This window comes from Chelmon rostratus, chromosome 17 (assembly GCF_017976325.1).
Source record: "Chelmon rostratus isolate fCheRos1 chromosome 17, fCheRos1.pri, whole genome shotgun sequence".
Lineage (NCBI taxonomy): Eukaryota > Metazoa > Chordata > Actinopteri > Chaetodontiformes > Chaetodontidae > Chelmon > Chelmon rostratus.
Genome location: NC_055674.1, coordinates 23,745,371 through 23,758,028, shown reverse-complemented (window position 1 = coordinate 23,758,028; position 12,658 = coordinate 23,745,371). Strand labels below are relative to the sequence as shown.

Sequence of the window (12,658 nt, the reverse complement as noted above, 5' to 3'; positions counted from 1 at the left end):
GCATCATTCTTTTTTTTCTCATGAGCAGGTAAAAGGGATAATGACAGGATATTACTGTCATGAATCTGTAATACTGCATTACCAAATGCGCAGATTGTAGAATAAACTTTGGTTTTAAAAATGCTTCATGATTTGTCTCCATTGAACTTTTTCACATTTTGTTTTTTGTGACAGTGTATTTCAGAAAATGGTAACCCATCAGTTAAAGTTTCATCAGCTCTCAAGAGGTATAGACATACATTAGTCTGAAATATCTTTGCAAAACATAACACATATTGCGCACTATCAGCTGTTAGTAGAGCGTTGCCTCTGGAGCAGAAAAGGAGAGAGAGGCGTACCGATTCCCTCATTGTTGGAGTGCAGCAACTCCATGAGGGGTGCTGACGCTCCCTCTGCATCAATAAGCTCTGCAGACTGTTTATCCAGGGCCAGCTCACACAGGACACCTGCCGATACTCGCTTCACGTTCTCCACATACGAGTACAGCAGCTAGATGCAGAGGCACACACACACACACATACACACAAATAAACCTGTGACCTCAGAGTTTGAGATGGATTTTTAACAGTAAAGGTTTGCAGACTTGCAGACCAACAACCTTCCTGCAACAAACTGTCAGTAACAATATGTTGCTGCTCTGTAATCAGTCCAAACATGTATCATTTTTGACTTAGCACTAAATATGACTGATATTTATTGATTTAATGTCACCACCGTCCCCACCCATTTCTTAAATGGATCAGGATTTGAGATATTTTTGTATGACTCATTTTGTTACATTCATAGGCTGACCAAAAAGTGTCCCTTAAAACCAAACGTACGTCTTTGGTAAAAACTTTTATCTGGAACAAAATCTGTCCTAGAAAAAGCAAAATGTCTTCAAGGTACAGGTAGATTTCCACCAATGAAAGCTTCTCCCTCCACTTCATCCTCCATACAGTGCAAACTTTTATGATGCTTATATCATGTCAGCTAATTCAGTAGTTTGTGCAGCCTGGTAGCCTTCATGTCATATGCATGTTGTAGAACACATGTGAGTGCACCTGTACAAATAATGGAATGGTTTGCATGCTGGCGATCTCTCCTCTGTTTATAGGGTCTCTGGCCAGAATGTGGAGTGCTCCTGTGCAGCCCTCTACTATTTCCTCCATACGAACGCCATCCTAGCAGAGAAAGACATAAGGACAGAGGCAGAGAGACATCAAAGAAAGAAATAAACCAGTTGACTTAATACCACTACTGACACTACTGCATCTTTTTTTTACGCTTTATGTTTTTCCACTTTGGTGACATTTTTGTTTGAAGGAAACAGAATAGGTAACCTTATTGTAATTTAGGGGTGCAGATTATTTTAACAATGAAATCTCACATGTGCACCTCTTTGTGAATAGGTGGTATTCATCGACTTCAAAAGAGCAATTGAAGGCATCTTTGTGCAATAAAGGAGGTTTATTGAATCTGACTTTGAAAAGGAAAGGAAAAAAACAAGATTCAGGAAAATAATAATCACTTATAAATTAACATCTCTGGAGTGGCTGCATATCAAAAGTTATCTTTCTCCTTGATGGGCAGACTAGAAAAGCTCAGAGAGTTTCTATAGCCCAACTTGTAAACCAAACCAAAGTTTGCATACAGCTCTATACAGTTTAATTGTTATACAACAAAATATGTCAAATTGCTATTAGATACATCCTGATGCTAACACCTTCAGTCATTTTCTTATGACTGTAGCTTTTGGCTAGGAGACGATGTCGTCAGGTGGCATCCAACCGTCCTCGGATGCTTCGACCCTGAACCACATTGTCCTCCAGTTGGTGGGCTGGCAGTGATGGCCAGTTATTGCCCATCTGCTCCTGGCTGCCAGCTCAGCTCCTCCCACCAGTTCCAGAGCCAATAAGAGGCTCTTTCCATTACCTCCCACAACCTGCAAGCAGTCTTCTTCTCCCTTCCTGCTGTCCCCCAGCTGAGAGTGTCTTCCACACAGACAGTGCTGAGACACCCCTGCAGCCAACCTCACCTGGACATAGCCAGGCCTGCCACCCTTTGCCCATGCATTTTTGTACCCAGCCCTGGTCCTTTGTGTCTTTCCTCTCCGAGGCCTCTTTGCACATGTCTTCCCATGGGATCATCACTTCAATCATGATGATGCTACTAGATGATTGCCAATTTTTAGCTTTAATTTATTATTAACATTGTTGTTTAGTATTGTAATGTCCGGTTGCTGTGATGTATAAATGTATGTATGGATTTAACTTAACTTTAAGTTGTAAAGTAGACTTAAACTTTAAAACCCAAAAGATTAAACTAGAGACAGGCAAAATCTAACATTGTAAAAACATCCATAATAATGATGGGAGAGTTTCCCTTTAACTGAGTTGGAGACAGTTGGAACTGCTGCTGGAAAAAATAAATCACTGTGCTGATTCAGGTAGTTACAGACAATTCAGTTCAAAGATTAGTAGCCAGTGATTTTGTACTGTTTTTTGTTCATTGCTTTCTAAGCTAAACAACTGCATCACAGGAGACTGACATTTGGTGCTGATTGTACCTTCATTTCAAAAGTTCCTTCAGTCTGTTAGTGGTGCAAACTGTTCAGTTGTGTACAAAATTAAGGCCATGCAAGCACTCTGTATAAGGTTAATAGCTGTGTGACCCTTCTGTTACTTCCTGTGGCTAACCAGGAAGTACCATATTGTATAGCTGATGGGTCAATATTGGTGCATCAGTAATGGGGTCTTCAAGAGCTATTGATTAAGGCACTGATACGGATGATGCAGTTGAGGTTTGGTGTTGTGAGCGCATGTGTGTGTGTGTGTGTGTGTGTGTGTGTGTGTGTGTGTGTGCGCATTGTCCAGACCTGGTATGTCTGCTGTGCGGAGGATGCGTGCCTCTGTGTGTCCTGGTGAGCCTTTAGCAGCAGGTTGACTAATCGTGGAATAGCACCCGCCTCCCTCAGCGGCGCCTGATTGGCTGGGCACAGTGCCAGGTTCCGGATCAGACCAACTGTAGCCTGAGAAGACAGAGATCAAAGCGTTTCCTCTATTTGGGTCAGCTTTAAAGGCAACTTTACATGTGGTGCCTCCAAATGGCAGTACTCGTTACTGTTTGGAACTTCAGCAAAATGCATGCACTGCACTCATGTTTACCAACCAGTGTGTGATGCCTCATATCAAAAGAAATCACAGGGATGAGATTAAAAAGATCTAACACTGTGGATGGCTTACTGCTGAGGAGATGGCCGGGCCGACAGCCAGCATCTGAACATTCACAAGAACTCTGAGCTATCTCATTGCTACACTAGCAAAGTGCTAAGAAAAGCCCTTTTAAAGCACTACATGCATAGTCTGTATCCATGCAGGCCATTCAGAGGGGCTAGCATCAGTGAAAAGCATGTTGGGAAAGTTCCTCTAAAATGCAAACACATCACAAATGCAAAATTTTAGAATTCATGGGGAGAAATGTTTTTGTGAACGTTTTTTTGAGAAAGGTTCCTGGTGCAGAGCCCTGTTTTTATGGCCAAACATTCTAATAACCTAGCAATTTTTTTCAGCATCTGCATATCAAATGACCCCACATCCTGACACCCACCAGTACTGGCACTGAAGTATCACAAGCTTTTAAGTACTGAGAGCTGGCATCGTATGTCTGGGCAGTTTCAAAATCTCCTTTACTTCAGCTTTTAGTGCTAATCAACTTTTTATTTACTCTTTGACAAGAAAATCTTGTAGGTTAATGTACATTCTTAGATAACCTTTCTCTGTGATAAACTGGGCCGACTGGACCAGGAGCCAACAGGCCCCCTGCTTAGCTTTATAAGTGAATCCATTTTTCTAATCACTGAGTTTTAACATACTCACTGCCCAGATTATGAGGAAAAGCACTTGTTTTTTAAATTGAGATGCATGCACAATGAACTGAAGTAAATGTCTTAAGTCTGTCTGAAAATTAACACATCATTACATCATTGCCTCATGGTACAAAGAGTTAACCTGCTAGTCATATTATGTAAATCATACTTTAAAAAAATGTAAATCTTGGATCACGATGCAATAGTTCAATAGAAAATTCTATTCACACAAAGGTTATGATAATCAAAAAAAAAAACTTGGGACTGAATAACTGTCACATTCACAAGGGATCCCTACATCTGCAGAGCGTGACCCACTGAAATATCTCTACTTACACTTCATGTCCACTCTGCCACTATAGTAGTGGTGCCATCACAGTGCACACACTGTATCATCTGCCTAGTCATCTGACTTTTCAAACGGGCAGCTGTGGCTTAGTAGGTAGAGCGGCCATGAATGCGGCCATGAATGAGAATATTCACAGGCATAGAGCGGCCATCCACTAATCAGAAGCCTGGTGGTCAATCCCTGGCCGCTGCAGTCTACACGTCGAAGAGCCCTTGGGCAAGACACTGAATCCCACATTGTTCCTGATAGCTGTGCCATTGGTGTGTGTGGGTGGTATCGTTCCTAAAAATATGTGAATGCAAAGCGCTCTGAGTGGTCAGTAAGACCATAAAACCATTACCAAAAAAAAAAGGATTTCTTTTTTGGTTTCTGAACCAAAATTCAGGTATTGTATTAACACTAGAATTGAAAAAGGATAAAAAGACATCCGGTCCTAATGTTGAACACGTCTCTTTCAGATTTAAATCCAAGGTATATAGAATGGTACTGTATCATGATGTCATATCTGAGAGCATTTTTAACATTTGGAAAGAGAGCAGCCTCTTGTCCCTCCCCTCCCACACCTTCTCTGACTCTGTAAAGCTTCCTTATAAAGTCACAGTGTCCATTTCTCCATTCCATGTCATTAAACTCCAATACCTCAGTTCATTAATATAATCTGCCTGAGTTGGCCAGACTGTCAGACTGAGAGGGAGAAGAGCAAGTGTGTGTGTGTGTGTGTGTGTGTGTGTGTGTGTGTGTGTGTGTGTGTGTGTGTGTGTGTGACTGAGTGTGCAAGTGGGAGAGGGACAAAACAAAATCTTACTGTTTCTTACCGTCACCCAGTGAAAAGACCCACACCAACAGTGAAAGTATTCTACTAACTAGTATTGCATGTATATCCAAAGCCAGAAATATCTTATTCTTTATCAATGTTTATCAAAAACACATGAGTGAGCCACACCATTGCACTGGGTGACATGGTCCCTCGGTATCATGAACACACTCACAGGTTGGCGAGGCCATCGGCCAGCTCGCCCTTCCTGTTTTTTCAGTCCGTTCACCATCTACTGCTGCTGGCCACCAGGTTAAATTAAACTGATGTCAGGCAAAGTCAAAAAGGTGCCCCTTTCTTGTAAACACCGGAGTCAGATGCTACAGCTTGTTCATGGTGTTAACAGCACCACACATAGCAGCAGAGTGCAAAAAAGCTGTGGCAGCTTAGTCCCTCAGTCGTCGCCAGTCATCTCCAGTCACCCCAACAAAAGGAAAAACACCACAAGGGCCGTTCAGCTTCTGATATGATCACTCTCCAGAGAGCTGGCTGTTTCTGCCAGTCTGACTGGTCAACTGACAAAAACACATTCAAACTCAAGGAGGTAGAGCTAGAGGAGAAGTAGCTCAACTTCCTCAACAATGTCGACATTTAAGCAAGAAGTGAAACGGGCCAAGGTGCAGTCTGAACTCCTTGGTGTTTAAAATGAGCAAATGGGTTTCAACTAGGCTGCTTTAAACGCAGGGAATGAGTGCAGGCGGAAAAGCACACGATGAGCACCTCTGCTGCTTTTTATGCCAAAAGCTTAAAACGACAAGTTGCATGATGTAAATGTAGCTCAGAAGCTAACGTAAGCTAAATTATTTTTTCATGTGTACATCAATCTTTGATGTTTTGATAATGACATTAATTTATCTCATGACTCATGGTCCGTTGGCCTTTGAATTGATGTGCTTTAGAAAGCAGGGAGTGCCGAGCCTGACACGCCCAGATCTTTGAGGGCGAAGAGGAGGATTTGGTGGTTCACCGTGTAAAACGCTGCTGAAATGTCCAGCCAGATGATAAACAAGACTGGTGGGGGTCAAGAAGGTTGTTCTGGTGGAGATTTGCAGAAAGCTGAGTGAAGACAGCATGTTCAAATGTTTGAGAAAGAAATGGAAGAAGATCGATGCGTCGGTCTGTAAATCTTTACATCAGCCATTAGCCAGGTGTGGGTGTGTGTGAAAGTGGCCAGGGTTTGAAGAATCGAGTCTAACACGGTGCATGATGCCTACCACAGGTGTGATCCATTCACTATCATTTAATAAAATACACCAAACTCCTCAGTGCATCAGTGCCCTATATACAGTGTGTAGCATTTCATGCCAGGCTGTGTGTTATTTTGTTGACCCTCCCAGCGGGGGAAAGCAGTGCACAGAGCAGATGAAGTGTGAAAGTTGACATTTTAACTAAACCATTTAGCTTCATTTGCACATCTGATTGCCAAAATCTGAGTCATGCTAGACGGAGAGTGAAAAGGCTTTTAGTGTCTGGATCAGCAGATCTGAAAATGACACACACACCCTTACAGAGTGAAGTGGAATGAATTTAGGCAATAAGAGCAAATCAGGTCGCATGTAGCTGTGTGTGTGTGTGTGTGTGTGCGTGTGTGTGTGCGCGCGTGCGTGCGTGCGTGCGTGTGTGTGTGTCTGTGTCCTGAGACTAGGAGGAGGTGTTATCTAAGAGAAAATGACTGGTGCCTATTTAGCTGCAAGAGCAATTACACACATGCACACACACTCTCTCTCTCACACACACACACACTGTGCATGCAACTACAGTAAGCACAGGTCAAAGATGAGATGAGAAGGGGGATCTGTGGACTGAAAGATGATTATGGACAGTTTGTGTGATAATTCAACCATTAAACTTGAAATTTGTATGATTGTGGTTTATGTAAAACAACAATAACTAATCCAATATATTTTTGGGAATACAAATGAGAATGATTGACAGTGACTTGAAGATTTGAAGATACTGGACATTGGATATGAATATTTCACCATTATACAGATAAATCATATAATCCGGCAAGCATTTCTCGATACGTAAACCCCACTATCCTCTTGTTCCTCAGACTACAGGACAGCACACTACCACAGAAGAAGTACATGGTGCTGTTCTTTTTTTCATTTGCTATTCTGTAGTATTTTCCTCATAATATGCCATAACTCTTTACAAGAATTGAATGGAAGTGCAAATTGTACTGTTTTCCTCCTAATAATGGCTTGAAGCAGTGTTTTTCTGCCCACCATGAGCTTCTAAAAATGTCCCACATGCTGTTTGGTAGCCTTTGCTGTGGTTGTGAAGCTATTAGCTGGTGCATTAAACATGGCCATGAGCTTTTCTTTGTTGTCCTCTCCCACCAGTGTGAAATATGGCCAACATTAGCAGATATCAAAAAGCAATTTGCGTCATTCACATGGTGGTCAGTTTGAATTAACGCTGAGCAAAGGCCTACACAGCAGAGAGAAAACATGTCAAAACACACCAAACAAATAATATAAAACGTCCACCATATCTGTCTTTGGACACTGTTGACTATAAACCACTGCTGCAGGTTGTATTACTGCAAGATGCAATACCAGCCCCCCCACAGTAACCCCCTGAAGGCTGGCTGTTGGTGGTGAGCCTTTAGCCTTTCCTCTACAACCATCATCAAGTTAATTTGTCCCATACTTTGGCTTATGACCAAATTCCTGCAAAACTAATGATATTCCCATCAACCCTAGCTGTGCTATGGGTTTTGCATAAATTTACAATTTTTCAGCTGACTAAAATAAAATGATGAAACGGTTAACATTATACCTGCTACAAACTGGCATGCTAGCATTGCTCTTGCAAGCATTCAGCTGCTGTGCTCAAGTCGAAGCCAACACAGAAAATCCCAAAATTCACCATAAGTTTTTTTTACTGTTCTGTTCTATATGATGGCATTAATTATTATGATGCAAATGTAATTATAGCAGTTTTCTTTATTTTACTGAACAATAATAATGTCGGCACACTCCAGGCTGTAAAGTAAGGATCCAGAAATAGCTTCATTGTCAGTATGTTGTTCATTTCCTCCAGCACTCTTGTTTTGTAAATTACGAACCTCGAGGGACTGCCTGCAGGGCTTTAGACAGGACTAGAGTTTTGTTCATTTCACTGGGATTGAAATCTGGCTACTGTCAGTCCTCTCTCTCCCGCTTTCTCTAAGTGCCGCTCATTGTCAGCCTTTCTTCCTCACTGACAAACAAAATAACCAGCTTTGTCTCTTGAGCTCTCACTGTCTCTCTTTCTTTTACCTTTCTGTCTGTCAGTCTCTCCCGGGACACAGCACGCCAGCGGGTGTTGTCACAGTCGAAGTGTTCTGGGAGTGAAGCATGATGGGAGATGTGTATCACAGTGTGTTTGTACTTGTCTGTGGGTGCTGTTCGGCCTGTTTATTTATATATATATATATATATATATATATACGTGTGTGTGTATGTCTATTACATACACACAGACATACACACACACACGCGTATATACATATATATATATATATATATATATATATATATATATATATATATATATATATGTACAAAAGAGAAGGAGGAGTTGGCCAGTGGATTCAAGGAAGTTGCTGTAAAGCTGCACACACCTAATCCATATTCTAATCAACAATAGAATGTGTATTGTAATAATATATATACGTGTGTGTGTGTGTGTGTGTGTGTCTGGTATTTTTGTTTCTTTTCCTTTCCAGCTAATCCATCGTGGCTGATTCCTTTACCTTTGCATGGTAATGCATGGTATTAGGCATCAATACAAACCACTTCCACCCCTCACCTTTACGACAGGCCAGTAGTGCGGCTGCCCCAGCAGCTTGACAACAGCTGGGATACCATAGTGCAGCCGTACTGCATTCTGGGCCAGTTCGGCGTCCTGGTGGCGAGATGTGAGGTGACGCAGGGCGCAGACCGCTGGCTCAGCAACATCCTCCTTCTCCCCAGCACGAAGCACAGCATGGATCAATGCCTCCACGCCGCCATACTGAGTCACCAGAGTCTGAGGGGTAACAGGTTAAGAGAATAGAGTAGCTCATCGGAAATACAGGTGTGCCATGAAGCTTCCTCTCCGGTATGAAAGTACAACACAGAAATTCATTTCAAAACATGGAGTGGAGAGAAAACATCGATAAATAAAGGCATGTGTGTACAGTGTGTGTAAGTGTGAAAACAACAAGAAAACATTCAAAATCAATATGATACATAGCTTTTGTACATTGATTTTCCTCAGGAGTGCAGAATGCAGATTGTCTAAAGTGAAGGATATACAGACACCTTTCAGAATCTTTCTTTAAGTAAATACTATAGCACAAACACACAAATGTGTGTACTTAGGCTGCTTGCAAACCTTTTTGGTATGGGACAGATGAGCTCTGGTGTGTTTGCCCATTTCGTGCAGTTTGTTTGGACTGTCAGTGATTTCTTGGTCTGGATTAAACCAGCAGCTCTGGTTACAACTGATCTCTGGTGAGCTGATATTTGTATTGTATGTATATATTCAATTTTAGCATGGATTTAAAGTTTAAATTATTGTTATCCATCGGCTGACCATCAACTGTTGAAGAAGCAATCTGTATGAACAGTCTACATTAATGTTACCTTATTTCTGAAAAATTCGGTCTAGTTTCAGTCTTATTTGTAACTGTGTTGTTTTTGACACCACAGAAGATAAATGAACAAATCAGTAAGTAGCAAGCAGCACTCATGATGAAGGATGGCGTCATGAGCAGTCATGTCCAGTAAATGAGTTGTTTGTAAAAAAGGCTGTGTGAACACAAACTGGACCAGACCATAAAGTTAACAATACGTTTTTTTCTTTGGTTCAGACCAAATTAGGTTTTGCGGGTGGTTCGCTGGGTTTTCTCTTCCCTTTTGTTTGTGCATGGGTTCAACCCCTTTTGCGCTGAACAGAAGGAAGTGAAATTAAAGCTGTAAGCAGCAACAAGTGACTGTCAGGCTTCACAGAAGTTAGCAAAGTCGCTTCATCAAGTTCAGTCTTATTTAAGCAAGGAGGGAGGTCAATCACACGCTTGTTTCATTAGCACAAAGCCTGCAGCATTTCAATAGTAATGCACTCAAAGTCCCACCTTCTGTCTCCCCTTAATCACATGTGTATGAAACTCAGTGTGAATGTTCAGGAGGTAGGACGAGATGTCTCTAGTGAGCTATAATCAGGTTGCTCAAAGGCATCCAGAGTTATGAGCAAATATGTGATAGGCCAATCAATGTTGCACTTGGGCCCAGAGCATGCACACCAAAAGTGGTGATATTCTGTCTACTAGGTTTTCCGGTACATGTTTGTGGTATTTGAGGTGGCCCTTATGGGTCTGTGCCAAAATGGTTGGCTATGCCTATTCCCAAACATGGTGTAAAGATATGTACCCAGATTTATGATGATCAAACAACAAACAAATCATCATAAAGTTGTGGCCACTTTTACTTTATGACCACCTGGTAAGCTCTAACCTGAATTAAGAATTCTATGAAGTAATAAATCTCATTTGTGTCTCATAACTCAGTGGCCAAACATACGAGTTATTATAACATCGCTAGGATTTAGTTCAGGATATAGTAACTCAAAATAATGTCTCATGATAATGACATAGAAAATCTTGGCATAGTATCTCATGTGCTGTAAAAAAAATTATGACTTAAAACAGGTGTTTGATTCAGAATGGTGAGATACACTACAGTATGTATAACTGATTCTCAACCATTCAAGAAGAGGAGAGGTTGCTATAGCTGCATATTAATACCCATGGTATTTGGCCATAAGCCACAGTCATTTGGCCATCTCATGATGGTTACCTTGTTACGTGAGTTATTACAGGTGAGGTTGGACAGGATACCAGTTGCGCAGGTCAACATGTTGACATCATCTGAACCCAGCTGGGTCACCAGTATCTGCAACAGACCATCTAACCCCTCCTGCAGAGAGAGACCAATGGAGACAGACAGAGAACAAAAGAACAAATCTGAGCAGTGATATCTTGGATTAAGTAGCCTCCACACAGCAGGGTCACTAGTAACACAGTGTTACAACAACTGATAGTAAAAAAATATTTAGTAAATAGTTATTTCGATCTCATATCAGATAAACGTAACGAATGTATTCACATTTTTGTTCACACCATGAAACACTTGAAATTGGGTAGTAGCAGGCCTGTCAACTCAAGTGGGCTGAAAAGATGAGTTATGACACCTACAGTGGTTTCTGTAAAAAACAAAATAAAAAATAAAAAACAATTTGAATATGGATGACTGTGGCTCAGGTAGAACAGGTTGTCCACTGATGACAAGGTTAGCAGTTCAAACCCCTGCACCTCCTGTCCACACTTCAAAGTGTCCTTACCTCTGTGTGTGGATGGGTTGACGACAGGAAAAAATGCTTTCTCAATGGATCCATTTACCATGTGGAACATATTCTACTATCACATCCACTTGTTGAATTTTGCAAGCAACCTCAGCAGGTAATCCCCCCATCATAAAATATGATAGACAACAACTTTTGCATATTAGATCACTGGTTAACAACACCACTGTTCACTGGTTCACCATGATTAACAAGGAAATATTCATGGGATGGGATTACCTGCTGCTGCACCTGGAATATGGAGGAGACAAAAGAAAAGAGGGTCGTGGCCCAGGTCCTGGAGCAGGATGGGCTTTTCCATGGAACACTAAAAAGTACAACATCATGGTTTCCACAGAGAACAGACAACCTGTGGCTGCAGTGGTGAAAAAAGTCCTGCTGAGGTTTCACGAGCACATCAGCTGTCCTGTGCATAGTCTTAACACTGCCTCCTGACAAGGATATAACGCCCTCCCTCCTCCCCGTTTGGCAAATAAGGCAGACATCAGTTCCGCTTCTGCCAGCCTAAAGGCAGAAACTCAAACAAGACTGACTGATATTGCAGACCAACTCAGGTGAGAGTGCCCACCAGAGGACTATTAGCCCAGTATCTCCAGTACTCACCTCTACTATCATAAAGTGCTTTGGGTGGTTAGTCAAAACCTCCACACTGCCCTCTCCCACCTGGACTAGAAGAATACATATGTGGGAATGCTATTGACTATAGTTCACCATTCAATACCATTGAGCCCTCTGAGCTCATCATTAAGCTCTGAGACCTGGGGCTGAACACTGCCCTCTGCGATTGGATCCTGAACTTCTTCATGCTAGGACATCAACCTCCATCAGCAAATTAAAGGAGCTGATTGTGGACTACAGGAGGCGACATGCTCCCATCTTTATCAGCCGGGCTACATTGGAGAAAGTCAGCAGCTTCACAAAGACAACAAGACAACAGCTCTTCTTCCTCCACAGGGTGAGGAGGTTCGACCACATGAGTAGTGCGGTTTATTTAAGTACCTATGAGGCCTGTGCATTTGCGCAAGCACACAGTTAAATTGTGGCTAGTTTTAAAGGTTACCACAGTTGTTGTGGCAATGCGTGGCATTAGGCAATATAGGTGAATAAGCATAAGTAATTTGTGTTTTGAATGATTTTAGTTACTTACTTGTGCAGAGCAAAGTAAGCTGCACTCGAAATGTCCATTCTGATGAAAAGTTGCAGTGCAGGCAGAGGTCAAGCTCATCCAAGAGGGTAAACTATGTGAAGCTAAGAG

General features: G+C 41.8%; 1 protein-coding gene across 1 annotated transcript in view; it reads right to left on the bottom strand.

Annotated features, from left to right (window-relative positions):
- jupb (junction plakoglobin b) overlaps nucleotides 1-12,658 on the bottom strand; it is a 123,849-nt gene that overhangs the window by 18,325 nt on the left and 92,866 nt on the right. Inside the window, exons 9-13 of the mRNA XM_041956793.1 lie at nucleotides 10,839-10,958; nucleotides 8,812-9,030; nucleotides 2,858-3,010; nucleotides 1,044-1,163; nucleotides 339-489 (exon numbers count right to left, since the gene is read on the bottom strand). Coding sequence (XP_041812727.1) covers nucleotides 339-489; nucleotides 1,044-1,163; nucleotides 2,858-3,010; nucleotides 8,812-9,030; nucleotides 10,839-10,958 — 763 coding nt within the window. The remainder of the gene's footprint in view (nucleotides 1-338; nucleotides 490-1,043; nucleotides 1,164-2,857; nucleotides 3,011-8,811; nucleotides 9,031-10,838; nucleotides 10,959-12,658) is intronic.